At 36.9% G+C, this 26,435-nt stretch overlaps 1 protein-coding gene across 1 annotated transcript in view; it reads right to left on the bottom strand.

Annotated features, from left to right (window-relative positions):
* SMC2 (structural maintenance of chromosomes 2) overlaps window positions 1–17,733 on the bottom strand; it is a 50,574-nt gene extending 32,841 nt beyond the window's left edge. Inside the window, exons 1-13 of the mRNA XM_029203792.1 lie at window positions 17,501–17,733; window positions 16,739–16,888; window positions 14,376–14,498; window positions 13,720–13,758; window positions 11,006–11,116; window positions 10,755–10,799; window positions 9,240–9,473; window positions 8,853–9,002; window positions 5,640–5,873; window positions 4,020–4,179; window positions 3,392–3,509; window positions 2,497–2,635; window positions 1,995–2,114 (exon numbers count right to left, since the gene is read on the bottom strand). Of these exons, the coding sequence (XP_029059625.1) occupies window positions 1,995–2,114; window positions 2,497–2,635; window positions 3,392–3,509; window positions 4,020–4,179; window positions 5,640–5,873; window positions 8,853–9,002; window positions 9,240–9,473; window positions 10,755–10,799; window positions 11,006–11,116; window positions 13,720–13,758; window positions 14,376–14,498; window positions 16,739–16,888; window positions 17,501–17,668 (1,791 nt within the window). The 5' untranslated portion in view covers window positions 17,669–17,733. The remainder of the gene's footprint in view (window positions 1–1,994; window positions 2,115–2,496; window positions 2,636–3,391; window positions 3,510–4,019; window positions 4,180–5,639; window positions 5,874–8,852; window positions 9,003–9,239; window positions 9,474–10,754; window positions 10,800–11,005; window positions 11,117–13,719; window positions 13,759–14,375; window positions 14,499–16,738; window positions 16,889–17,500) is intronic.
* Between the last annotated feature and the right edge of the window lie 8,702 nt (window positions 17,734–26,435).

Here is a 26,435-nt window from a genome sequence, read left to right as displayed (position 1 = left end):
AAAAAAAAAAAAAAAAAAAGGAAACCATAAACAAGACCAAAAGACAACCCTCAGAATGGGAGAAAATATTTGCAAATGAAGAACTGACAAAGGATTAATCTCCAAAATTTACAAGCAGCTCATACAGCTCAATAACAAAAAAACAAACAACCCAATCCAAAAATGGGCAGAAGACCTAAATAGTCATTTCTCCAAAGAAGATATACAGATTGCCAACAAACACATGAAAGAATGCTCAACATCATTAATCATTAGAGAAATGCAAATCAAAACTATAATGAGATATCATCTCACACCAGTCAGAATGGCCATCATCAAAAAATCTATAAACAATAAATGCTGGAGAGGGTGTGGAGAAAAGGGAATGCTCTTGCACTGCTGGTGGGAATGTGAATTGGTAGAGCCACTATGGAGAACAGTATGGAGGTTCCTTAAAAAACTACAAATAGAGCTACCATATGACCCAGGAATCCCACTACTGGGCATATACCCTGAGAAAACCATAATTCAAAAAGAGTCATGTACCAAAATGTTCATTGCAGCTCTATTTACAATAGCCAGGAGATGGAAGCAAACTAAGTGTCCATCATCGGATGAATGGATGAAGAAGATGAGGCACATATATACAATGGAATATTACTCAGCCATAAAAAGAAACAAAATTGAGTTATTTGTAGTGAGGTGGATGGACCTAGAGTTTGTCATACAGAGTGAAGTAAGTCAGAAAGAGAAAGACAAATACCATATGCTAACACATATATATGGAATCTAAGAAAAAAAAAATGTCGTGAAGAACCTAAGGGTAAGACAGGAATAAAGACACAGACCTACTAGAGAATGGACTTGAGGATATGGGGAGGGGGAAGGGTAAGCTGTGACAAAGTGAGAGAGTGGCATGGACATATATACACTACCAAACGTAGAATAGATAGCTAGTGGGAAGCAACCACATAGCACAGGGAGATCAGCTCGGTGCTTTGTGACCACCTAGAGGGGTGGGATAGGGAGGGTGGGAGGGAGGGAGACGTAAGAGGGAAGAGATATGGGAACATATGTATATGTATAACTGATTCACTTTGTTATAAAGCAGAAACTAACACACCATTGTAAAGCAATTATACTCCAATAAAGATGTAAAAAAAAAAAAGCTTTACAGACAAGCAAAAGCTAAGAGAATTTAACAGCACCAAACCAGCTTTACAACAAATTCAAAAGGAACTTCTCTAGGCAGGAAAAAAAACCAAAAAGGAGTCCACAACTAGAAGCAAGAAAATCACAAATGGGAAAGCTCACCAAGAAAGATAAACATAAAGTAAAAGTTGGAAATCATCCAGACACAAATACGATATCAAAACCAGCAACTGTGAGAAGAGAAGAGTACAAATGCCAAGAAATGGGAAATGCATTTGAAGTTAAGAGACCAGCAACAGAAACACTCATAGATTTCAAAATCAAACTTATGGTTACCAAAGGGGAAACGTGAGGGAAAGTGATAAATTAGGAGATTGGAATTAACATATACACACTACTATAAATAAAACAGATAACTAACAAGGATCTACTGTATAGCACAGGGAACTCTATTCAATATTCCATAATAACCTATATGGGAAAATAATCTGAAAAATAATGGAGATATATATATATATATAACTGAATCACGTAGATGTACACCTAAAACTAACACAACATTGTAAATCAACTATACTCCAATAAAAATTTAAAAAATAAAATAAGGACATTTAATACTACAACTTTAAAATATCAAAGGGTATTTTAGTCTTCCAACATTTCTATTCTCTCTCCATCTAATTTCACAAAAGCCAACTTATTTTCTTTGGTATCTTAACTTTTTTAGGCATGGTATCACAATAAAATTTTGTGCTTTGATATATGATTTAAATCCCAATTTACTTCAAAGGACAAAGCTAATGTCCTGTAATTAAAAAAAAAAAAAAAGTAAGATGCAGATAAAGCATATAAAAAAGACTTACAAGATTCTGAGCAACCCTCAGAGTTTCTGGAGCAATACATCTGGCTGAAATTTTATTGAGTGGAATTATAGTGTATCTACGCTTCAATTCCCCTTTTTCTAGTAGCTTTTTTCCAGTAACCTAAAACGTTGTGCATTAGAAATGAAAAAAATATTAATGACAGAGAACATTTAAGTGGAATGAGTGCAAGTTTAGGAATCCATAATCAAATAAATGCTGAATGCCTACTATCCTGAACAATCAAAATTCTAAGATCGATAATATGCATTCTGGGCTCCTGAGTTAGCATTACTCAGCCATAATAAAGAATGGAATACAGTTAATCAAATATAATCAATAACATAATTAAAAAATCATTAACTCTATAGTTTTACCCTGTAAAGATAAGCATCCAGCCTTAGGAGAAGCTTAAAACATCAAGAAAGTACCCAGTTCTACTAGGAACACATGATTTTTCAAGTAAACAGCAATTATAGCTTTTCTTTCATGAAAATCAATTTACCTCTGTGTCTACTACAACATTGTAGAGTCGGTCCCCAGCCACCAATTCTAAAGCTGTGGTTGCAGAAGTATCTTTCACACTAAACAGTGAAGCTACAAGTCCTTTCACACAATTTCTATTCCAGTTCTTCTCTGGATCCCTAAAACAGAAAAGTGGACAAAAATTAATCTTAGATAAGAAAATAGAAAAAGTTGTACTTTAGTAGTCAAGAGCTCTTTCTGACAATAAAGTAATAGCACAAGAATCATATAGTTTTAATGGAACAAAAATTTTCAAATGTCTCAGATGACTAGCCAGCTACAGGCATACCTTTTATTGTGTTTCACAAATACTGCTGTTTTTTGTTTTGTTTTGCTTTTTACAAATTGAAGGTTTATGGCAACCCTGCACTGTCAGCTGATAGTATTTTTTAGTAATAAAGCCTTTTTTAATTAAGGTATGTACATTGGTTTCTTTACACAGTATGCTACTATACACTTGACTATTGTTTTAAAATCAATTGAAAGATCTTTCAGTATATATGTTTTCAATGTAACAAAAATAACTTTGATGTTCTAATCTTTGTAATACATATATTAAGTATTCCATGAAAAAAGAACCATATAGTAAAACAAACTGTAAAATGTTAATGTTTACAGTTATTTGGTATTAATGATATAATAACTTTAAAGGAACTTTCCAACTGAGATTAAATTCCCCTCATTTTGGTTTTAAGATTAGTGGCATTAGTAGCCTTAAATTTCACAAGAATTTCCCCTGCCTACAAATCTGAAACATTCAATAAACATTTAAGGAAAATATATCAATTAAGGAAAAGCAGCTTACAATAACTTTCATACAAAAATATATCCTGGTTATTACCATGATGTTAGAATTCAATGTTTAGCTTTCTTACCTGTAGGCAAATCGAAGATTGGGAAATCTGGCCAAGAGAGCTTCATATGTTTCTTTCAATCTACTGATATCACGAGATAGCTGCCTGTGCCTTTCCAGAAGGCATTCCTCCTTGTTTTCTGAACAATAAGTCATAAGTAAATTGAAACCAAGTTTTAAAAACTCAAATATTCTACTGCTTTAAGGAAAATATTAGTAACCTCTATTTCCAAAGCATTTCTAAAAGCAAAATACAAACTTCTGGTAAGTATTAAATAAAAGCATGCTTGACATTCAAATTTCTATCAAGTGTCAAGTAGACATATTTCCAACACATAACACCATTTTCATGCCAAGAAACAACATATGAATTGGATACCTACTAATGTAGAAATATATAAATAACATTTTTGAGTTTTCAAGTGGCACTTCAGAGTGACTAAAGCAGGAAATTCTCAGTATTGAGCTTTCAAAAATTCAAAGGGTTGATTTATACTTATTTTTTGTGACTATATTTATAAATAATTCCTATACTAATATCCATTAATATTAATGGGATAAAATATTTCCTACTTGCTATTTCCTTTATTTAAGGAAGTTTCTATCAATAATCACTACTTTCTAATGATTTAACATCTTTAAAGACCAACCTTCATAATTTAGCTTTTTCATTTCGGCTTCAAGTTTTTCTCTAAGTTTCTTCACAGCTTCTAAAGCTTCTTGATCCTTCCTATAGCCACCATCCATCTTCTTAATTTCTGTTTGTTTAGTCTTTAATTCTTGTTGGGCATGTTTCAACTTCATCTGAGCCTATAACAGAAAAATGTAACAGACTATATGAGGCAGACAGTGCTAGTGATAAAATGGCCACAGATTCAGATTGCTTTAAGAGACATCAGCCTTAAAAATGTAACTGTTTGGTCACTTGGATCAATATCTCAGTAGATCATTTCCCAATGTTTTCACCTCAAAACACTACTCAGAATATAAATGAATAAAAGCTCCAATCATTAAATAATTTGCAATTTAAGTCCATATTTTTAATATTTATAAAACTGATATCAATGAGCTTAAAAATTATATCAAAGAATAACTATCATTAGCTGGTTAAATTAAAAACAAAATAGAAAGCTATTTCTATCACTTTCTTCCCTCCTTTTCCACTTAGATATGCATGTTTGTATTTATGTATATTTGTGTTGTATAATTAACTGTACAACTGTATTGAACAATGAGAAATAAAATTATACAGGAAAAGGAAGCTAAACTGACAGAAAAATTTAAAAGCTATAAGTCTGATGTTTAAATGCTAGTTTATATAATTGAGCACTATTCCTTAAAACCATGAACTAGTATTCTAAGATCTAAATGACTGTATACTTCCTTTAAAACTGAATGGTGGACTTTTCCCAATATAAAATAAGTTAACAAAAAAAAACTGACCACCACCTTTTTTGTGACCATAAGCTTCGAATGAAAAAGTTGCAAATATATAATAGAAAGCCTTGAATGGGATTAATACACACACATCTGTGTATATTTTTAAAGATCAGTCCTCCATGAAAAAACAAAAGAATGTGCGTGTGTATATATACATTTTTTCTTTCTGCCATCAAAACTCCTGCGTTCATAGGACTTCTAAGCTGCACAACTATCTGAACAAATATGAAAACCATTTTATAGATCGAAAAGCCATTGAAGATTATGAAATCAGAGTAGGGAAACCAAAGACTGGAATGGGGGTAAATGAGAGGTAGAGATACTTCCAAGGAGGATACTACAAAGTTTCAGAAACAAAGTTTTAAAGAACTAAGTGTGGTGGACATAGAAATGAAGACATTTTTGTTTTCCTGTTAAAGCTGAAAACTTCAATTTTATGTCAATAAAATAGCAAAAAGATGAAAACAAACTAACCTCAAATATTCCATACAATGCTGAAAGCAGAACAGAGCATTTATGGCACTTATAATTTCAATTAATCTATAAAGGTATTTTACGTTTTATAACATCTTAAACTAACATTATAAACTAACATTTATAAACTAACATTGTCAACAGTTAGCAATCAACATATTTGAATTTCATTGTTTTAGGTGCTAAAGAGTGACAGAATATAGTAAACAATAAAAAGTTCCTTGATATTGATCTGATTATTTTCAACATTTTATAACAACTGCCAAAGCATAATGTGAAGGAGCTTCTCAAAAAAAAATGAAAATAAAAAAATAAAAAAAAACTGCAATCACATAGTGCTTACTGTCTATGTTTACCTGTTTGGCTTCTGTCTGAACTTTACTTATGTCATTTTTACAGGCCATCATTTGACCAGCAAGAGTTGCTTCTGCTCCATCTTCATTACTGGACAGGCCAGCGGAAACAGCATTGAAGTGCTGCTGTGCAGCAGCCAAAGCTTCAGCATCTTTATTACTTGCTTCTTGAAGGGCACTCAGCCCATCTGTCATCTTTTTAACCTCTTTTTCCTTTGCTGCTAAAGTTTTAGAATCCTTTAGGAAGAGTTTCAGATTGGAAAGTATTATATTTTAGAAAGCCATCCATTTTCTTAAACACATATACCTTTATGTCATCAAATTTCACAGCAATTTGAAGTGAACATGGTAATTTAACCATCATAACTTTATACTTTATTCCCATTTTGAAATTCAGCCTTTCTCAGTTTTTAGGATAAATGTACCTCTTATCCTAATAATACTTTCATTCCGTATGTTATAGTCAAATCTGGGAGACAGTGAACTAAAACATCATTGCAAATTTAAACAAACCACTTGAAAAAACTAAAAATCAAGTTCTAAACCTATAAAATTGAAATAATAACCACCCTACCCAAAGCTTCAAAGTAGAGATTTTAGGATTAAGAGCATGAATAGGAAAATATAAGCTATTAAAGGCCATAAATTTAAGTGTTAAATAATTATGGGAACAGCATTACTAACACTTAACACCTTTTAAGTTCTAGTAACCAGGTATCTAATGCTATGTAAGATACCAGCACTGAAAGAAAAAAAAAAGAAAAAAAAAATCTAGTCATATTTACATGAAAGTGACCAGAAATTTTGGCTCACTTAATTCATGATTCATTGGACATTTATTAGATATGTACCAGGCATTATTCTAGACATTAAAGACATAGGGTCCTCAGGGAGCCTACATTTCTAAGGTGGAAGACATAGTAAACAAATAACTAAAGCAAGGTAAAGGGACAAGAAATGATGGGACTACTGTTTTAAGAATGATGAAGGAAGCCCTTTTGTGATGATATTTTGAGCAGAAACCTAAATGAAACAAAAGGAGTGATCATGCTAATACTAGGAGGACAGCATACTTGGCAAGCTCTGAGGAATATGCTTGGGTGTTAGAGGAACTGTGGTTGGAGCACAGTGAGCAAGTGAAAGCAAGGTAACTATTAAGGACACTACTGAGTATCCCTCCTGGGAGGTGATGGGTTCAACCAGGTTAGCAGTGAAGGAGGTGTGAAAAGTGGCTGTATTCTGGATATACTTTTAGAGTCAACAGAATTTGTTGATGAACTAGATACCATAGAGTTTGAGAGAAAAGGGAAAATTCAGGAGGACTCCAGGTTCTGGAGTGAACAGCTAGGTTAATAGCGGTATCATTTACTTACATGAGAAAAATTCAGTAACTCAGGCAGGTTTGGGTAGGTAGGGAAAATTTAAGAGTTCTATTTTGGTTATGTTAAGTTTTAGACTTCTAAAGTCATCCATATAAAAATGTCAATTAAATAGCTTGACAAATGAGTCCTTCAAAGAAGGAGTCAAGGCTAATTATTGATTTGAAAGGCATCAATATATAGACGGTATTTAGGGCTATAGGGCTGTATGGGATCACCTAAGAAATGAGTGTATATAAAAGAAGTCTGAGCACTAGCCCTGGGGCATGCCAGCATATGTATTTTGATTTGTATTTTCAACCTGGATTCAAGGTTCATATATTCAACTATCAAACCAACATCTCTACTTAGATGTCTAACTGGCTCCTCAAGCCTATTATCCTCCACTCAACAAATGGTAACCATATTTCACACTGTCAAAGACAAATCTCTGGAGTTATCCTTCAGTCCTTTTTCACAGTCAAAAACCAATCTGCTGGCACTACTTACAACAGCCAAGACATGAAAACAACTTAAATGTCCATGGACAGAGGAATGGATAAAGATGTAGTGTGTATGTACACACCCACACACACACACCCACACACAATGCAATGTTACTCAGCCATTAAAAAGAACGAAATAATGCCATTTGCAGCAACATGGGTGGACCTAGAGACTATCATACTGAGCAAAGTAAGTCAGAAAGAGAAAGACAAATACCATATGATACCATTTATACGTGGAATCTGAAACATGACACAAATGAACATATCTACGAAACAGGAAGACTCACAGACATAAAGAACAGACTTGTCGTTGCCAAGGGGGAGGTGGGTGGGGAAGGGATGGGTTGGCAGTTTGGGACTAGCAGATGAAAACTATTATATATAGGATGGATAAACAACAAGGTCCTACTGTATGGCACAAGGAACTATATATTCAATGTCCTGTGATAAACCATAATGGGAAAGAATATGAAAAAGTATATACATGTAACTGAGTCACTTTGCTGTATAGCAGAAATTAACACAACATTGTAAATCAACTATACTTCAATTAAAAAAAAAAATCTACTGGGTCTGTCTGCTGGACCTATCCTTAAAATACACATAAATTCCCACAACTTCTCTAATATCCCAACTTCTATTGCATTTATCCAAGGGCTATCACCTGGACACCTACTACCTGGATTCCCTGCTTCTTCCATTTATCTTTAGTTTATCCTCAAAACAGCAATAGTCCTATTAAAATATTAAAACGTCATGCTTCTGCTCAGCCAACTCCAGCAGCTTCCCATGCCACTCGGAATAAAGGTCAAAGTCCTTCACATGTTTTGCAAAATCACATGTGATCCTACACCCCATTACCTTTCTGCATTTCTACTACTTAGTGATAACCAGCTACACTTATCTCTTTACTTTTGCAGTACCTTAGGCACTTGGGGCAATTGCTGTTCTTTTGCCTGGAACATCTTTCCCCACAGCCTCCCAATTTATCTACATTGTTCTCTGACCTCCTACAGGTCTTTAATGAAATACAGCCCTCCCAATGAGACCTTCGATGGCTACCCAATTTAAAATCCCAAACTACACCCCCATCCCCTATACTACAACCCTCTCCACTGCTTTATTTTCTCTCCACATCAGTTATCACTATATAACATATGATATTTTTCACTTATTTATCATCTTTATCATCATTTCCCTCACTGGAACAAAGACCCACAAGGTGTTTTGTCCATTGCTACATCCTACCCCAAACAATTACCCTTGATCCATAGCAGACACTCAATAAATATTAACAGAATGGATAAATGTATACTACTAGAATTAAATTACACTTCTCGTTTGCTTACCTCTACCATATTTTTTTCCAGCTCTTTGCGTTTGTTCTCTTCACTTGCCAGATTTTTCTTCTTGAAATCAAAGGCACTCTGAGATTTAGTATTAACTCGCTGAGCTTCTGCAAGAGCATCTTCTAAAGATCGGAGTATACCTCCAATTTCCTATAATCAAATGCACCCAGTTCAATCAATGTACTTAAAAATTTGTTCATGGTGCCCTTTTCTTGTATAATTTCTACATAAATTATTGACTTTTTATAAGCTATTTCATTATTATACTTTAAGATTAAGAAATCGATACAGAAGACAATGCCCAGTAAATCCTAAATAGTTATTGTACAATATATAATGTAATATCTTTTTCAGAGTGTATATTCTATTCTTACATATATGCCTGACCTTATCTTTTCTTTTTTCCAACTCTTCTATTTCATGACTAAGTGCTTTTATTTTTTTATCGTTTTCAGACAATTCTTCTTGAAGCTTCACAATTTTATCCTGCATTTCTTTTAACTCCTCAGCTGAGCGTTCTTTGGTATCTTCAGCCAGCAAAAACTGATAAGCAATATATAAACGACTCAAATGTTCTATTTCTCTCATTAGCTTTTGGTACTCCAAGTAGGAAGATCTTTCCTGAAAGAGAAATCACCAGTAAAGTATAACTCAAAATTCATATTTTTAAACAAATTTGGAAAGAATCAAAATACAGCAACATGTATAAAATTTCCCACTACATGATATAATGGATTTTGTCTTAAACTGAGCGATCATGGATTATAAATTTTAGAAAGCTTTAAATAACATTAGAACTATGGTTAGATAGCATAATACCATCTCTAGTGAATGTGGTTATTTCTTCTCAAATATAATCATGCAGTTGGGATTAACAAAGAAATGCAGACATAAGATTCACAGACTGGCAGTAATAAGAAGTCTATATAAATACAACCTACACAACCATGAATGATGCACTATTAGATGTACTTTGTAGTAGTATTACCAAGATGCCCACCCAACATTCATTCATGTAACTATTTATAAGTATTTGCTCACACATTACTAAACTGGATTCCCGTTAGGACCTACTGGGACAAAGTAACAAAATAACAAAAAGTTCCTAACTTGAAGAAACAAATTCAGGGTGATTAAATGACCACTCCATATTTTCAGATTTAGAAAGAACTTGTCAAAATCAAACATGACATCTAGGTTTAAACTCGTGATCTAGTGTTTTCTACTAAATCATACATACAAAAGGCAGAACCTTCAAGATCACAATTTTTCAGTTTTTCCAATAATGTCTATGCTACTATATGGATTCAGAAGAGAGCTTGAGAAATATCAAACTTTAATGAACATTTAATAAATTCCTAAATACATAATTTAAAACCAATGTGCTATAAACACATTCTTTCACTGAAACACTAATTACAATGTCAGAAGCTGCAAAGATTATAGAGAAAACAGTCATCTGTTTCAATACCTTTCGTTTACCAATTGCCTTGACAGCAGCAATTATAATGACAGCCCCGTTTTATCCGAGAAGTTATTCACTCTACCAAGAAAAGTCACTGAGAGGGCCATATCTTTATGAAATATTATTCCATTCAATTCTAAATGTACAGGAAAATTTAGACTCTCTTCAACAAAGAATTAAAATCTGGCATATTTTCTGAGATTAAGACAGGCAATCTATTTACAAAGCCATTATGACTTAATAGATATGAAGTACACTGTCCTCTACAAGCAGAAGGCTAAGTATGGACTACCAACTCTAACGCCTTATCTCATCCGCCAGAATAATTCCTGAGAAGTGGTACACATTTCATCCCCATGTGCATGTGTATGATCGTGGATACATCACCAATTTTGAGAAACATTCTAGATGGCTGTCCTCACATATATAGTACATACCTCTTTTAATTTCTGAATGGTTGGAGTAATTTCTTCTTCAAGTATCTGGAAAATAAAGGAAGATCATATTTTTCAGTATGTTAAGTACCATTAAAGAAATTTAAAAGGGAGAAGTAGGATGTAAGACTAAGGAAAACTGAACTAAGGCTGGGCGGAGCGGGGGTGTGGTAGAATTTCCCTTTTTACAGCAGAGAAACTCTAAATGCAAAAGTACTCTCTTCTCTCAAAATATTTTATATAAATTTAATTACCATCTTAATTTCTTTCAGCTTAGCCTCCTTTTTTTCTATAGTCTTCTGGGCAGCTATCTTTTTGTATTCATACATCCTGGTTCCAGCTGCTTCTTCTATCATGGACAAAATCTGGAAAGACGATTGTATTAATGTTTTAAGAATCCAAGACAATGAGTCTCATTGGAATTTACATTAAGGATATTATTTAATGCCTTAACCTAAGTATCTTAACAAAATTACGGATCATAAAAGTTAAGTACATAAAATTGTGCATATTAGCTAATAACCCTAACATTCAAGAAACATTTCTGGCCTTCACTCCAATTCTAAAATCAAACTTTATGCCATGCTGAGGTTCCAGAGTGCATTTCCTTTAAAACTGAAGCCAGTAATTCCTTCCTCCTCTTTTCCTTCAAATATGAGTCTTAGAAAAAGTAAAGGCTAACAACATTCAGTTTTCATTTTAGAAATTTCTACTTAAAATTGTTCCAAGTGAGACTTCAGCCATTTTGTTCCTACAAGAATGAAGCATGGCCTAACGTCTGCATTCCAACTGTGGCACATGCTTTAAGAACTTGGGAAAGTAACTTAATTTTTTCTGTGCCTCTGTTTCTTCTTCTGCAGAGTACTGATAATATCTCACAACATTGCTGAGAAGTAAACATGAAGTAAAATAATTCATGAGAAGTACTCTGAAAAAGGCAAATATTAATTACAATTTTGTAAGTAGGACAATTTTGCTAGCACTCCTTTTTCAGAAGCTTCTAGTCACCATCAATCCCTATCTCAAGAGGATTATTTCTCTGAAAACCATTTTGATTTCTATGTATTTGACAGGTTTTGAATTAGAAGTTTTCCCTTAAGATGTTATCTAAAGAAAATAAGCATGACCTATGGTCAAACCAGACTAGTATTATCAATTATCAGTCATCTTCTTAGTTCTTCTCCATAGAAAAAAAATACCAAAAGAGTTTTTGCTTATACAAAACGTTCATTCCTTCGTACCAACTCTTCTCAAGGGGGCTCTAAGAGAAAATTAAGTCTTAATGTCCTAAGCAATCCATTGTATGTAATGAATTAATTTCACTCAAATCTTTTTCTATAGGCTGACATGGAACACCAGTTGAGAAAGGCTACTTTATAGAGGCAAAATTTCTTTTAATACTGTATCGGGCACATAAAATTCCTAGACATCAGTCTTGGCAATGATTTTTTTTTGGATTTGACACCAAAAGCAAAGGCACCCAAACCAAAAGTGAACAAGCGGGACTACATCAAACTAAAAAGCTTCTGCACAGCAGAGGAAATCATCAACAAAATGAAAAGGCAACCTACTGAATGGGAGAAAATATTTGTAAATCATATATATAAGCGGTTAATAACCAAATACACAAAGAACTCATACAACTCAATAGAAAAAAATCAAATGAAAAAAATGTGCAGAGGGTATGAATAGATATCTTTCCACAGAAGACATACAAATGGGCAGCAAGTACATGAAAAGATGGTCAACATCACTAATCATCAGGCAAATGTAAATCCAAACCACAATGAGATATCACCTGTCAGAATGGCTATTATCAAAACGACAAGAAATAACAAGTGCTGGTGAGGACGTGGAGAAAAGGGAACTCTTGTGCACTGTTTGTGGGACTGTAAATTGGTGCAGCCACTATGAGAAACAGCATGAAGTCTCCTCAAAAAATTAGAACTACCATATCCAACAATTCCACTTCTGGACATTTATCTCAAGGAACCAAAGACATCTGCACTCCCATGTTCACTGCTACATTATTTGCAATAGTCAAGACATGGAAACAACCTAAGTGTCCACTGATGGATGAATGGATAAAGAATATGTGATATTTATATATATAAATAAATAGAGTATTATTTAGCCATACAAAAAGGAAATCCTGCCATTTGTGACAGCATGGGTAGGGCCTCGAGGGCATTATGCTAAGTAAATTAAGTCAGACACAGAAAGACAAAAACAGTATAATCTCACTTCTATGTAAACTCTTAAAAAAAAAAAAAGTGAACTCATAGATACAGAGAACAGATTGGCGGTTGCCAGAGGTGGGGAAAGGGTGGTGGGCAAAATGAGTACAGGTAGTCAAAAGGTACAAACTCTAAGTCCTGAGGATGTAATGTATGGCATGGTGACTACAGTTAGTAATACTGTACTGCATATTTGAAAAGTGCTGACAGAATAAATCCTAACAGTTCTCATCTTAAAAAAAAATTTTACCTGTGTGGTGACAAATGTTGAGTAGACTTACTGTGATCATTTTGTGATATATACATATATTAAATATATGTATATATATATAGAATCATTATGTTGTACACCTGAAACTACTTTATGAATTATATCTCAATTAAAAAAAATAATTTTTTAAAAATTTTGCTTAATAAGGTCCTAAGACTTTTCTTTTACTTCTTTTAAGGATTCTCATTTAATCCTCAGAACAGACCCTGAGGTAAGGATTATTGGCTCCAATTTATGGATGAGGAAAGTAAGGCTCTGAAGGTTTGTTACATAACTTAAAAAAAAAAACAGGGCACAGTGTTAAATATTAAAAAACAAAACTATTTCCTCTACTTATCATTCTTAAATGTTTCCAAGAGTTTTAATAATGGAAAAAATTATGTTAAAAAAATTGATTACCTAGAAGATTAAGACAATATCTATAATTACTATTTTTACTGTCCTTAAAGAGTACTCTTACCTCTGGAGGTTTCATATTCAACACTTTTGTAATTCGGCCCTGAAAATAAAATTGGCAAACTTACTATGATAATAACAAAATACAGAAAGAATAACCTAAGACATACATGTTTATCTGCACTGAAGCTGTTGTATCCTAATACACCAATCTTTTGGGAGTTATTTCTTCCACCTACATGAAAAGATGTTTCTTTTATTATATTTGAGACCAAAGGTAGCTTATAACTCTAGAATTTTGTTACCCACTTTCTCACGAGTGATACAAATTACATGTTATTAAATGATACAAAGTTAACTCGACCATATTTCCGAAACAGTTAATATTAATGATGTAGAAGTCTCCAATTCTAAGACAGGTAAGTATATAAATTAATGTTAGCATAATTATTGAACATTTCTTGATTTTTTGGAACAATGGCCCTCCAAGATAAGTCAAAGAAAATTACTTCCAGACATTCTTCAAAATTCAAATGTATACAATATACTAGAACACGTAAGTACAAAAAACTAACCCACATTTCTTAACAGGTGCCCAAACAGCAGGCTAATAGTAAAATAAAAAATGAAAAATCCAAACAGAAGCACTTCTCTTATAAGTTAAAAAATAAAAGATGTCAAAACTATTATGAAAGAGATATAAGACCACAAACGAAATACCTGCATGATGAGAAAGTGAGGGTTGTTAACATTAAGGCCAACAGAACAAAAGAGATCCTGTACTCTGGTATTGTTTGCATTTACTCCATTGATTAAATATTTATTTCTGCCACCAATAACCACCTAAAAGGGAAAGAATTTTAAAAGATATAAATGAACACACACATCTTGTGCTATGATGATAAATTCCCAAATACATTATTTTTCATGTTTGTTCTGTCCAACTAATGGTAAACAAAATCAATATAGGGTAAATAATAAAGAAAGTGTGACATGGTCAAAAAGAATATGAGACTGAGTCAGGATAATTGGCTTCTAATCCAGGGACTTTTACTAACTAGTTACGTAACCAAGCACAAGCCTCCTAACCTCCCCTGCAGTGGATTAGGTCTCTAAGGGCTCTTCTAGCTTCATGTTTCCAAGTATGTGTAGATTGTAGTTTCTATCCCTGATCACCCTCTTTCTACAATTTTCCATACTCAGAGGTTAACCCCTCTTCCTCCCTTTTGATTTCCAAAGGAAAAGAAGTCAGATACTGAAAATGAAAGGCAAATAGTTTAATATCAATCCCTGTCAAGATGCTAAAAGGGATTAGTAAAAGACATGACTGGTAAATACTTGAAAGAAAAAGAGTAACCATGGAACTTCGGCATGGGTTTAATAGGAACAACTTATACTAGATACCAGCTTGTTCACACTCTACTACAGCACTTGCATTATCATTTTTGGGGTATGATTGTCTCACCCATATTTTGAGGTCCTTAAAGACAAGGTGTGTTTCTCATTCTTTCTATCTGTATTTCCCAGTGCATTCAACAATGCCCAGCACACATTAAGCACTTAATAAATATTAAATAAATATTAATTCACTCCTTTTCCCTGACAGGATTATGAGGGTGGTAGATCATTTATTAATATATTTGAACAACAGTCCTAATTTACCCATAAGTAATTTGAGACAGTCTTTATAACAAAATTATGGTGAAGATACAGGCATATGGATTGCATGAGGACAGGAATTTGGGGTAGATTAGTAGCAGACTTACTTAAAATCCTTAAAGGGTTATTATTTGATAGATGCTTAATGACAGAGAACAGGATTCTGTCCCAATCTAGTCAATCCCCCGCCCTTTTTTTTTTCCAACCAGAGGCTTTCATTAAAATAGAGAGGGAGGGCTTCCCTGGTGGCGCAGTGGTTGAGAGTCCGCCTGCCGATGCAGGGGACACGGGTTCGTGCCCCGTTCCGGGAAGATCCCACATGCCGCGGAGCGGCTGGGCCCGTGAGCCATGGCCGCTGAGCCTGCGCGTCCGGAGCCTGTGCTCCGCAACGGGAGAGGCCACAGTGAGAGGACTGCGTACCGCAAAAAAAAAAAAAAAAAAAAAAAGTAAAATAGAGAGGGAAATCTAAGTTACATAATGCTAAGTTGGAGAGTAAATGCGAATTAACATAATTTTTTCAAATAAAATTTTGACAAACTGAAAACATTGTCTGACTATAATAAAAAAAGATTTTAAGGGACAGATGTAAGGTCCTTCCTTGGTTTCAAAAACCTGCTTAGATACAGAACTGGCAGTATGTGGCTAAGTAATAACACATGAACAATTTACAGGGATTTTTAGTAAATCAGATATGAATTCACAATGTATCATGAAGTCTCCAACATCATATTGAGAAAAATAGAAGTAGAGTACTTAAAAATGAAAGAAGCAACAATTCTGCTTAATCCTGTCGTAGCTAGACCAATTCTGGTATATGTAATTTGAGGTGCCAAGCATTAAAAAAAAAAAAGATATAAAAACCTGGAGCAAATTTATATTCAATTCAACTGAAAGACCTATAAACAACTAAATATCAATTGAAAGACCTAGATAGAGAGTTAGCTTAGGAAACAGACTTACAGAACACTTAAATATTGAAATACGGAATAAATTAGATTTGCTCTTGATGCTCTCAAGAAAATGAGGATTAATGTGTAAAACTTGAAGACAGCACTTTGGCTCAATATATAGGAAGAACTTTCTAATTAGACCTTTGCAACAACAGAATGGGTTACCTGAGAACACAGAAAGATCCCAAGAGCTACACGTGTTCCAGCACAGAGAGAGAAGACTCAAGTGTGGTTCAAGATTTAAGCATGGTTGAGTGCTTGGACTGATGGATTTCAGATCCCTTTCAATCCTCTTGGTACACGGCGGAATTTGCATGATCAAAATTTAACATAAGGAAGATATTCTTAAGGAATCTAGTCAGTATTTGATCCATCAATTTTGCTCATAAACTTTCTCTCTCCAGTAGTCACATTGCCAAAACGCACATCAGACCTGCAAGTTTCTAGGTAACCAAATATTTAGTAGCCACTCACCTGCCTTGTTACTGTAATTTCATCATGAATCTCAAATCCTAAAGGACTCTGCTTTTTGTCAGAATTATCAAAGGTGATTGACACGGAGGCTTTGGTAATACCAGCCTGCCCATTTTTGTAAACTAAATCTTGTAGATTAGAAGCCCGAACCTAAAATAAAGGAAAAGTTTCAGTTACAAAACCCCATACTACGCAAAATAGCACTAAAAATGTGCTTCGTGCTGTCGGAAAATCACCCATGTAGTATCCATTAAGCAGCCAAGGATAGGCAGTGGCATTCATAAGCAAGAAGAGCAAAGAAAATGGGTAACAACCTGAAATGGGCACCTTTCTCCATAGGACTTTTTCAACCCTGAAGAGAACTATTTTCTACTCATTTCTTAACAAAAGCTCATTTGAAAGATTTAAGGAAAGACAGTGTCTACGAATTTCACTATTCATCCAATCCCATTAGAAGGTCCTGAAAAGACATTATAATGGGGGGGCGGGGGCAGGGATGGGGTGAGGGTACAACTCTGGAATGAGAATGCCTGAGTTTCAGTGTTGCTCCAAACATCTTAAGAAGATGAACCTTAGGCAACTCCTCTAAGTTTCTATTTTCTCACCTAAAATATGGACTTTAAAGGACTGTGGTGAGGTATAAGATATTTCACATAAAAATGCAAATGAAGAGGATACTGGCAATAGTCTCTAAGTGCAATGAGGTTTCCCTCGAGGCTCCTCAAACTTAAATTCACATAAATGAGAAAGTTTACACTTTACCTGAGACAGGTTGGAGATGCCCAGCAAAAAGCAGATGGAGTCCAATATGTTGGATTTCCCACTACCATTTAAACCAGTGATAGCATTGAAGAGGGGGTCAAAACCATTGACTTCAGTCCTCTGAGCATAGGACTTGAATCCCTCAAGAATGATTGACTTAATGTGCATTTTCACTACTGACTCCGACAGGCAAATCTCTGCTAGAAATCAAGCAAGCCACAAAGCAGTTCTGTACAAAACAAATAACAACACATAAGTGGAATGTAAAACTGGAACCATAATAAATGTAGAAGACTGAAACATAAGAATGACAGCTCTATAGAAATAAAACAGCCACTTGCCAAGCTACTTCCTCTGATGCAAAGGTATCTTTCTTTAACTTAAAAATATACAGGCGTTAGTCTCTAGTTAGAACTTAATTAAACCATTAATTCAACCTGGAAGCCAACCACTTACTTCTCCAGGCTTATCTTCCACCGTTATCATACTCTAGGTAACGTAGGCTGATTATTTCACACCGCATCCCCTTTGCCCATAATGCCCTTCTCCCGGATACTGGCACGGCTCACTCTCCATTCCAAAACTCACGTCTTTGCTCAAACGTCACCTAACCGGGGTCCTTCCTGACTTTCCTCTATAAAAGAGCACCTCTACCCACCCCCTCGCTCTGCTTCCTTTTTCCTTCATTGCACTTAAAGCTGACACTAAACAGTACTTATTTACTCGTCTATCCAACCTATCACAATGTAATCTCCGTAGCATCTTCGCCTACGTCCACCGCAGTATGCCGGAATAGTCCCTGACTCGAGGGCGCGGGATGGGGGCGAGGGGGGGTTTGTAAATATTTATTAAACAGATAAACCCCACATAAAGAGATGAAGCTTTTTGCTTTCACTCAGGCTCTTTCCTCGCCTCACCAGGCCTTTCTGTCAACACTTCCCCGCCCTACTTCAATGGCAAGAACTAGCCATTCTGCCAGGAACCCCTTAGAACTAACTTTAGTCTGAGGTCCCTTGCTCCTCGGCTCCCCAGCCCCCGACGCCCATCTCCGGCCAGGAATGCCAGGCTAGGCCCAACCGGCCGCGCGCACGCACCTGCCTCACCGCTGCGTCAGGCCGCCTGGGCTTGCGGCACCCACAAAGCTCTTCCTAGTCACTAGGGCGGAGAGTGGGCCAGCCTTGCCCGGCTTCGGGCGCTAAGAAGCAAATCCCACCATAGCGGCTACAACACTCAGCCCGCGCTCAGCAGCGGAGAGGAACTATTTATGCCTTTGAATTTAGGCGCGAGCAAAGGACCCCACCTCCTCTGCCTATTTCATTGGCTGGTGCCGCAGAGATGCCTGACTTCCATTTTTCTCTTCCATCAAACAACCAAAGTGACAGGGAGATAGAAAAGAAGGTCGCGACGGTGGCGGCTCCGGGAAAGCGACGGCTTGGGCCTGAGGACTAAAGGAGCTGGTGGCATACGTTGACCTCGGCGTCCGGCACACCTCGGACAGCCCCGCACCTCCGCCTCGGGGCCTCGCGCTCGCCGGCCCCGCCCCGCCTCAGGCCCGGTTTTGCGGCCGCTGCGTTCGGGAAACCCTGCCTTCCCGCGGGCCTGGGGTGGGGGGGGGGGGGGGGGGGACTCGCAGGTGCCGGCTGTTGTGTGGTCTGTGAGCAAGGGGGGCAGGGTGGCTTCCTACCGGCCTCCTCGCTCTGCTTCAGAAGCCCCGGAATCTCCCCATGCTGGCGCAGATTCATCAAAAATGGAAGCTGCCCCTTGTTGGGACGGGGGCAGCGCCGACCGAACTTGTGAGGACTGTGGGTCGCGGTCTGGCTCCACCCCTCGCCGGCTACATCTCGGGTTTAGCGTCCGGAAGGGACGATAGGCTCGCAGCCAAAGCTGTGCAGCGCCCAGGGGAGAAATTGAGTGGGGCCGATAGTAGGTGCTGGACGAATAGGAGTTCCCCTCCTTTCACTGAAAAGCTGTAGAATGATAAGCAATGGCAGAACTAACATTTCAGAGAATTTTAGGGGGAACACCTTGTAACAGCTGATATTTATTGCGTTTCGTGTGCCAGGCTGCGTTCCAAGGGCTTTTAAAAATCCTCGTAGCAACCCTGTGAAATCCGTGATACTGCTCTCATTTTACAAATGAGCAAACTGAGGCACAGGTTAAGCAACTTATTCCAAGTAGTAAGCGGAGCAGCGGAGATTTGTTCCCACGCAGTCTTGCTCCAGAGCACGTACTCTTAAATAGTATATTTACTTCTCTTCGTGTATAGACTCCAGTACTAGTAATAACAGATCCTGTTATCAGCGTGTACTTTTCTTTAAAAAAAAAAAAAAAAAGGCCAGTTTACTCACAGTTAAGGATATTGATACTAATGAGTTAGGAAGGGCTTGGCTTCATAGTGCACTATGGTGCTGTCTATTCCTAGGTGATGTATAAAAAGATGGTTCAGTCAGTATGCTGTTTTAGGTTGTATATTTAAAGTTGTTTTCTTCGCCCTGGGTTGGCTTTGCAATATTTAATACCAGTCGAACTACCAAGAATTACCAAGAATGAGCCAGTGTTTTGAAGTTCTTTCTCTACTTAAGAGAATAAGTTTTATGAAGTTTTTTGTTTGTATAAGAAAGAATTCATTTGTTTACTCTCATCCCACCCACTTATATAAGTCAATCATTACAGGCCTAACATCATTTAGTCAAGCAGTTATCTTTGTGTACTGTGATTCCTTCATCTACACTCCACAGCTCTTCACTTGTACTGATTCTATTCAGTCTTAATATACATTTATTTTCAACTCTGTCGTCTTCATCACTGTGAATAAAGAATTTTAATTTGCCAACAAACCCTAATGCGGATTTTACCAAGTTGTGAGATAAGCAGTTCTTTGGGGTGAAAGTGTAAGTGTTAAGACAGACATTATTAGCCTTTGCACTATTTTAATTAGTTAATAACTAGCTGATATTATTTAAGTCAAATGGATAAAAAATATATGCAAATACACTTGCTGGATAAGAACTTCTGGGTAGTTATAAAAATAAACACATCTAACTACTACTAAAAGTAATTGTTAAAATGAAAATTCCTTATAAAAGGAGAGATCTAGAGCAATTTTAGTCTTAGAACACGTCAGAAGCACGAAGGAATTTCCGTTAGTACAGGTGGACTTGAGGAAATCACTAATGGCTGACTTACAACTGGCCCCTGAGATCACCACAGAGAAGTGGAGAACACCAAGGCACAAAGCCGCTAAAACCACTCTAATGTGGAGAGGTTAGGGCTGGAAGTAAAGATAGACTGTAGGGTGGATATAGTATAAATAGAGCACTGTTCTCGTTTCATCACCGTGTATCAAAAGCTTTTGAAAGCTTTAACACTGGCTGGCTAGTGTAGTCTTCGTCCTTACGTAGAAGGCAGCAGCCCAGCAAGGACACTGATAAAAGCCATAAAACAAGACCTAGGAAAAAGACTTGGTCTTCTACTCTTCCAGGGCATTGGCAGGGACCGTCTTTCCCTGGGTGCACTTTTCTAATTTTGGAGTCCTACAGTAGTTCTTCTGTGGACCTGGGTGAATCCTCTTTCCCTGGAATTTAGGACAGAAGGAAAAAACTGAAAGAACTTTACCTTCATTGCAGAAATAAGGAAAGGTTGATTCATTTTGTTGAGAGATTAATTTTTGGTTCAAGGGGATGAACTGAAGTTCACATTGCAAAATTGTATTGAGTAGCAGCACATTTTGAATACACCAAGTATAACCTGTCTGACAAACTTGGAAAGAAATACAGCTGAGCATAATTTAAAATGAGGAATAGAAAAGGAGGTGATTATATTCATTCACTTGTGGGATCTGCTTGGACACATTCATTTTCATTTCAATGACAATATTCTTTTCAATACTCCATGTTCTGTTTGGTGCCTTGTGAAATCTGCCTGTACTTTCATTATGATTTCTATTATTTTGCCTCCTTAGTCAAGTTAAATATCTTTATCTTCTCTTTCAGGTACTTCTACTATTTCCAGCTTTTGAGTTCCTAACTCTTACTGTTTACAGCAGTGGCTCTTACTCATAGTGATTTATTTCCTCCTGTGGTGCTGTTCTGGGATGGGGTTGTTTTGTTTATGGGAGTCTCTTATGCCCTGAGTTGTGAAAGCGTCCTTTCAGACCAGTTACACATTTGTTTCTGCCAGAGTTCTTTGACTCTTAAAGATCTGGGTACATTTGTAAATGATTGTTTCTCAGTTTGTGGTTCCTGAATAATGCAGATATTGTAAATTTATATCTGTTGCAGGTCTGGGGTTTTGATTGCTCAGGAGTCATCTTTTGTTTTATTCCCCTATCCAAAGCTCCAGGCAAAGAACAAATTTCCTTGCCTCTTACCCAAGCTAGTAGGTGGAGTTTTTCCAATCCCAATGACTGGCAGATCTTTAAGGCTCCAGGTTTTACCTAAGGGCCTAGTTCCAGCTCCTCTGACTCAGTGAAGCTCAAGGGCCAGTGCTTGTGCATTAGAGCCCAGCCACTGGCTTCTGAGCCCTATAGCCAAGTGTAAAATAAATGTTGGAGGGCTGCCTGTCAGTGCCTGCTCTTCAAATTGTCTCTGGCACTTAGGATTTTCTAAGTGTTTTTTGTTTTTTGTTACCGTGCTTGATATATGGTTTACATGCCAATTGTTATGTTTTACCCAGTATTCCTATGAGTTTATAAAGGGAATTTTAGTCAGCCAGGCTAGAGGAGGTCTTCCCATTGACCTTTTATGAAGCACATCAGGGATCTTTGTTTTGCTCCTGCTGAACCTTGCTTTCAGATTCTCACATTCCACATTCAAATTAGCTTTTCCTAAAACACAGAGAAAGATGTCTGGTACTAGCGCTTAAGAAAATATTTTCATGCAGTACTCATAAAATCCAGTGTCTATGTACTTATTTCACATTTTTTCAGTTTTTCCAGTTCTCCTTGGCTTTTATCACTTCCACACTGGTTAATAGCCAACACTACTCATCTCATTGCTCTTCTGCTTTGCCACACCCCTTCCATTATGGGAGGATTATTCATTCCCCTTTCTCAAATATCATTCTCATTTCATTGTTCTCCCTCTCACAGTGGTTCCTTATTACTTTTTATTTCAAATCCACAACATCTGCTTGACCTTCCTCTATTGGTTTCCTTTTACTACCAACTCAATTCTTACTAGATTTCACTCTTAGATTTTTTCCCACAAGATCTGCCCCTCTGTAATCAACGTTTCCTCTCTGTTACATTATTCAAATTCCTACTTAAATTTCTACTTCAACAATACTTAGCCACCAGTCTCTGCCCTCTCTAATGTCCTACAAACTATATATGTTTCTGTATCAGAAATATGATATCTCTTTACTCTGTATAAACTTGGTGAAAATTGCCTACAGAATTAATTCTAACCTCTTTAAGGTGGCATGCCTGGCCTTTCATAATTTATTCTCAACCTGCTTTCCTAGACTCATCTCCTGCAGCTTCTTCCTTAGATTACCATGTCATTTGTTGTTCACTACTGTAAACCAAGCACCAACTAATGACAAAAAAAAAAGTGTTCGATAACTTTTTAAATGGATAGATGAATGAATGTATGAATTCAATAGGCATTTATAGAATGCCTACCTTATTCTGAGAATTGTACTATGTTCTGGGATACAAAGATGAATAAGATGTGGGCCTGTCCTCAAGGGAGTCCATAGTTGAATAGAGATGACATGTATAAAGACACTAACCAGAGGAAGACTGAAAGGCATTATAAACAGAATAGATTGCACAGGCAAGGGCATAGAAGATAAACATAATGTTTGAGGCAAGAAGTAGCAAGATTTAGTGTAGGAGATACACAGAAGCCAGATTATGGAGCATTTTATGTGCCATCTTAAAGAACTTTTTGTCATCCCTGAAATATTGATGTTCTCTTCTTTGTTATCTTCTTTGTATCTTTGCCCGTGCTGAACTTGAAATGCTTATCCCTTCTCCATATCTACCCCCATGTGTATTTCTACTGATACTTCTAACCCCAAATCTTATCCATTTCTGGATGATTTATTTGCAACCTCTTCTGTAATCCCTTAACCCTTTATCCAGACTTTTCTTCTGACCTATATTGCTATTGTGACATATCTTTGTGACATAGCACATAGTAGACAATATTGGTTGAATATGAATAAATTTAGGAGATTCATTTGCTGCTTTCTGATCAAGGTAAAGGGAAAGAATAGATTAAAAAAATAAAGACTTGGAAAATATTGAATTATATGACATAATCCACAAACTAGTCAATACTATAAGATTCAGCAAGTTAAGAGTGGTGATTATTTCGTTGATCTAACACTGAAAATTTTTTTCAGCTTGCAGTGTTCTTTTTGTGTAATACCACCAGCGACCACTGTGACATTCATAAGGCTGAGGAATCTATCATGACATGAACATTACCGCTTTTGGTTTCACGGAGCTCTCAGTGCCATATACTTTCCTCAGTCCTGCTCTTTTGACCCGTAAAATAAAAAATAGGTTGGATTTAGCATAGGTAGTAGTGCTGAGCAGGGACAACAGGAGGAAAGTTTCCTAATTGGGCTGGTTGGTGGCGTCTTCTTATTTATTATTTATGGCTGTGTTGGGTCTTTGTTTCTGTGCGAGGGCTTTCTCCAGTTGCGGCAAGCGGGGGCCCCTCTTCATCGCGGTGCACGGGCCTCTCACTATCGCGGCCTCTCTTGTTGCGGAGCACAGGCTCCAGATGCGCAGGCTCAGTAATTGTGGCTCACGGGCCCAGTTGCTCCATGGCATGTGGGATCTTCCCAGACCAGGGCTCAAACCCGTGTCCCGTGCATTGGCAGGCAGATTCTCAACCACTGTGCCACCAGGGAAGCCCCACGTCTTCTTTGTATAGAAAGAAATGTTGCCAGCGATTCTGCTTGGAAGACTAATTTAGAATAATTTTTATTTTGTATATTTTTATTAGTTAATGGGATCTAGAAGTGTAATAACCTGGTGAGAATTTCTCTGCAAACGGCAATCAAATTAGTCTTATTCATGAAACTCACAAATAAGCTATAATTCAGCATTTTATGTCTGGGGAAAATAAAACTGGGGTCATGCTGTTTAAGAGGATAAGGGGATTTAACGGAACACTGGGGGATTAACTGGAAGCTTAATTATGATTTAAATTAGAGGTCAAGCTGTGCAATGTGTTTTCTTTCTAGGGGAAAATCTTTGGGGAGATAGAGTATGCTTGTTTAAAGAAGAAACAGAAAGCAAATGAAAAAACAGACTGCATTTTCTGTTTTTCTTTTAAAATTTCAAGCTGCTGTAAGTCAAATTGCCCCTGAATTCCTGATGATGGCTGTTGTGAAATTTCTTTAACTTTCTTTGTGTTATTCTTGCCCTCTATTCCAGAGCAGTTATTTTACTTGACAGTAACAAAAAGATGTAGGCAGCATATCTGCCAGCAAACTAATATGGAAACTGGAGAATAAGGTATTCTCAACTCTTCTAGAATTGTGACATCCTATCATTTTAGGCTGACTCACATAAAATCAGCAACTTCTACAGAGGGAAGGGCCCTGGAGGAATTATAGCCACTCATTTTGCAAATGGAGAAATTAAGGCTTCTGATGATTTTCTTAAATTTATTCTTTATCTCAAATAAATTAAGGTCTAATGAGGAAATAAAATAGGTATATGAATGATTTTAATTCAAAGTATAAAGAAATTGCTTTCCTGCAAAATAAAAATTAAAACAGATTATCAGAGGTTGACTCTGTAGGTAGCATTTTTACTTGTAAAATAACAGTTAGACCTAACAGCCCAGACTTTTACTCTCTGACATTTCCCTCTCCCTCTGACAAATACCTCAATAAGTAATAGCACAACCACCATGCAGGATTCAGCTGTGGGTGCGGATAGAGTCGGGTGGGGAGTGGGGACAGAAAGCCTGAGAAGGAATTGAAATGATCTGTTCTCCCTTTAAGGCTCTGAAATAAGGCCAAGTCAAGAATGGAACATTTAAACAATCCTTGACTAGAACTTTAAGAATAATATTGGGGAAACAATCAATAGAATATGGTGAAAAGAGAGAAGACTCTAACTTACAAGACATAAAATGGGTCAACGAGATAGTCTGGGACTCACAGGCATAGTGTCATCTGTGTGGGACCCCAGAAAAACAAATGGCACTAGAGTGTCCCATCGGAATCCCTCCTGTTATTCCCCCCGACCCCACCATCTTCCATCCTAGTTTCTCTATGCCTTGCTTGAGAAGCAACCCTACAGTCATTCACTTAAAGGACCTTTTCCTCATATAAGGCAAACTTGTAACACAGGATTGGTGCAGAGTCCCAGGGAAGCCCAAAAGAAGAAAAAAATCATGGCTGTGGACATCATCAAGAGATACATCCTCAGAGGATTTTCCTAGATGGTATTTGAGCTGAATCCTTAAGGAAAAATATGCCTTTGACAGTTGGAGGTAGGGAAACAACAGTCCAAGTGGACAGATCATTTGGGGACAATACAAGGAGGTAATGGCTTTGATAGGAGATAACCCGGTACAGGCTTCCAATAATTTTACTAGCAATTTATACCACTCTTATAGCGGGTGCTGTGCCATACCACGCAGAATCCTCCTTCGGGTAGAGGCATGAGATCCTCCAGTTGCCAGGAGTTTTGGCTGCAGATTGCTTACAGCTGAGGCTCTTCCCCAGCATTGTCCTCCACAGAAGGAAGTTGCCCAGCTGAAAGCTACACCTCCTCTTCTGTGTTGGCCCATATCCAATGACTTGATGCAGGGACACAAAAACCCCTTTGCTTCAACCAGGACAACTATAAAGCGCCATCTGAAGAGCTCCCCATGCCATCAGTTGAAGCCTGTGACTGCATCGCAGTGCGGCTTCTCCCTCTGGCCAATTCTGCTTTCTGCACTAGGTCACAGGTGTTCTG

This window comes from Monodon monoceros, unplaced genomic scaffold (genome assembly GCF_005190385.1).
Source record: "Monodon monoceros isolate NGI ecotype Baffin Bay Population unplaced genomic scaffold, NGI_Narwhal_1 Super_Scaffold_5, whole genome shotgun sequence".
Taxonomy (NCBI): domain Eukaryota; kingdom Metazoa; phylum Chordata; class Mammalia; order Artiodactyla; family Monodontidae; genus Monodon; species Monodon monoceros.
The sequence above is the reverse complement of the archived record's forward strand: the minus strand, read 5'-3'. Positions and strand labels throughout refer to the sequence as shown.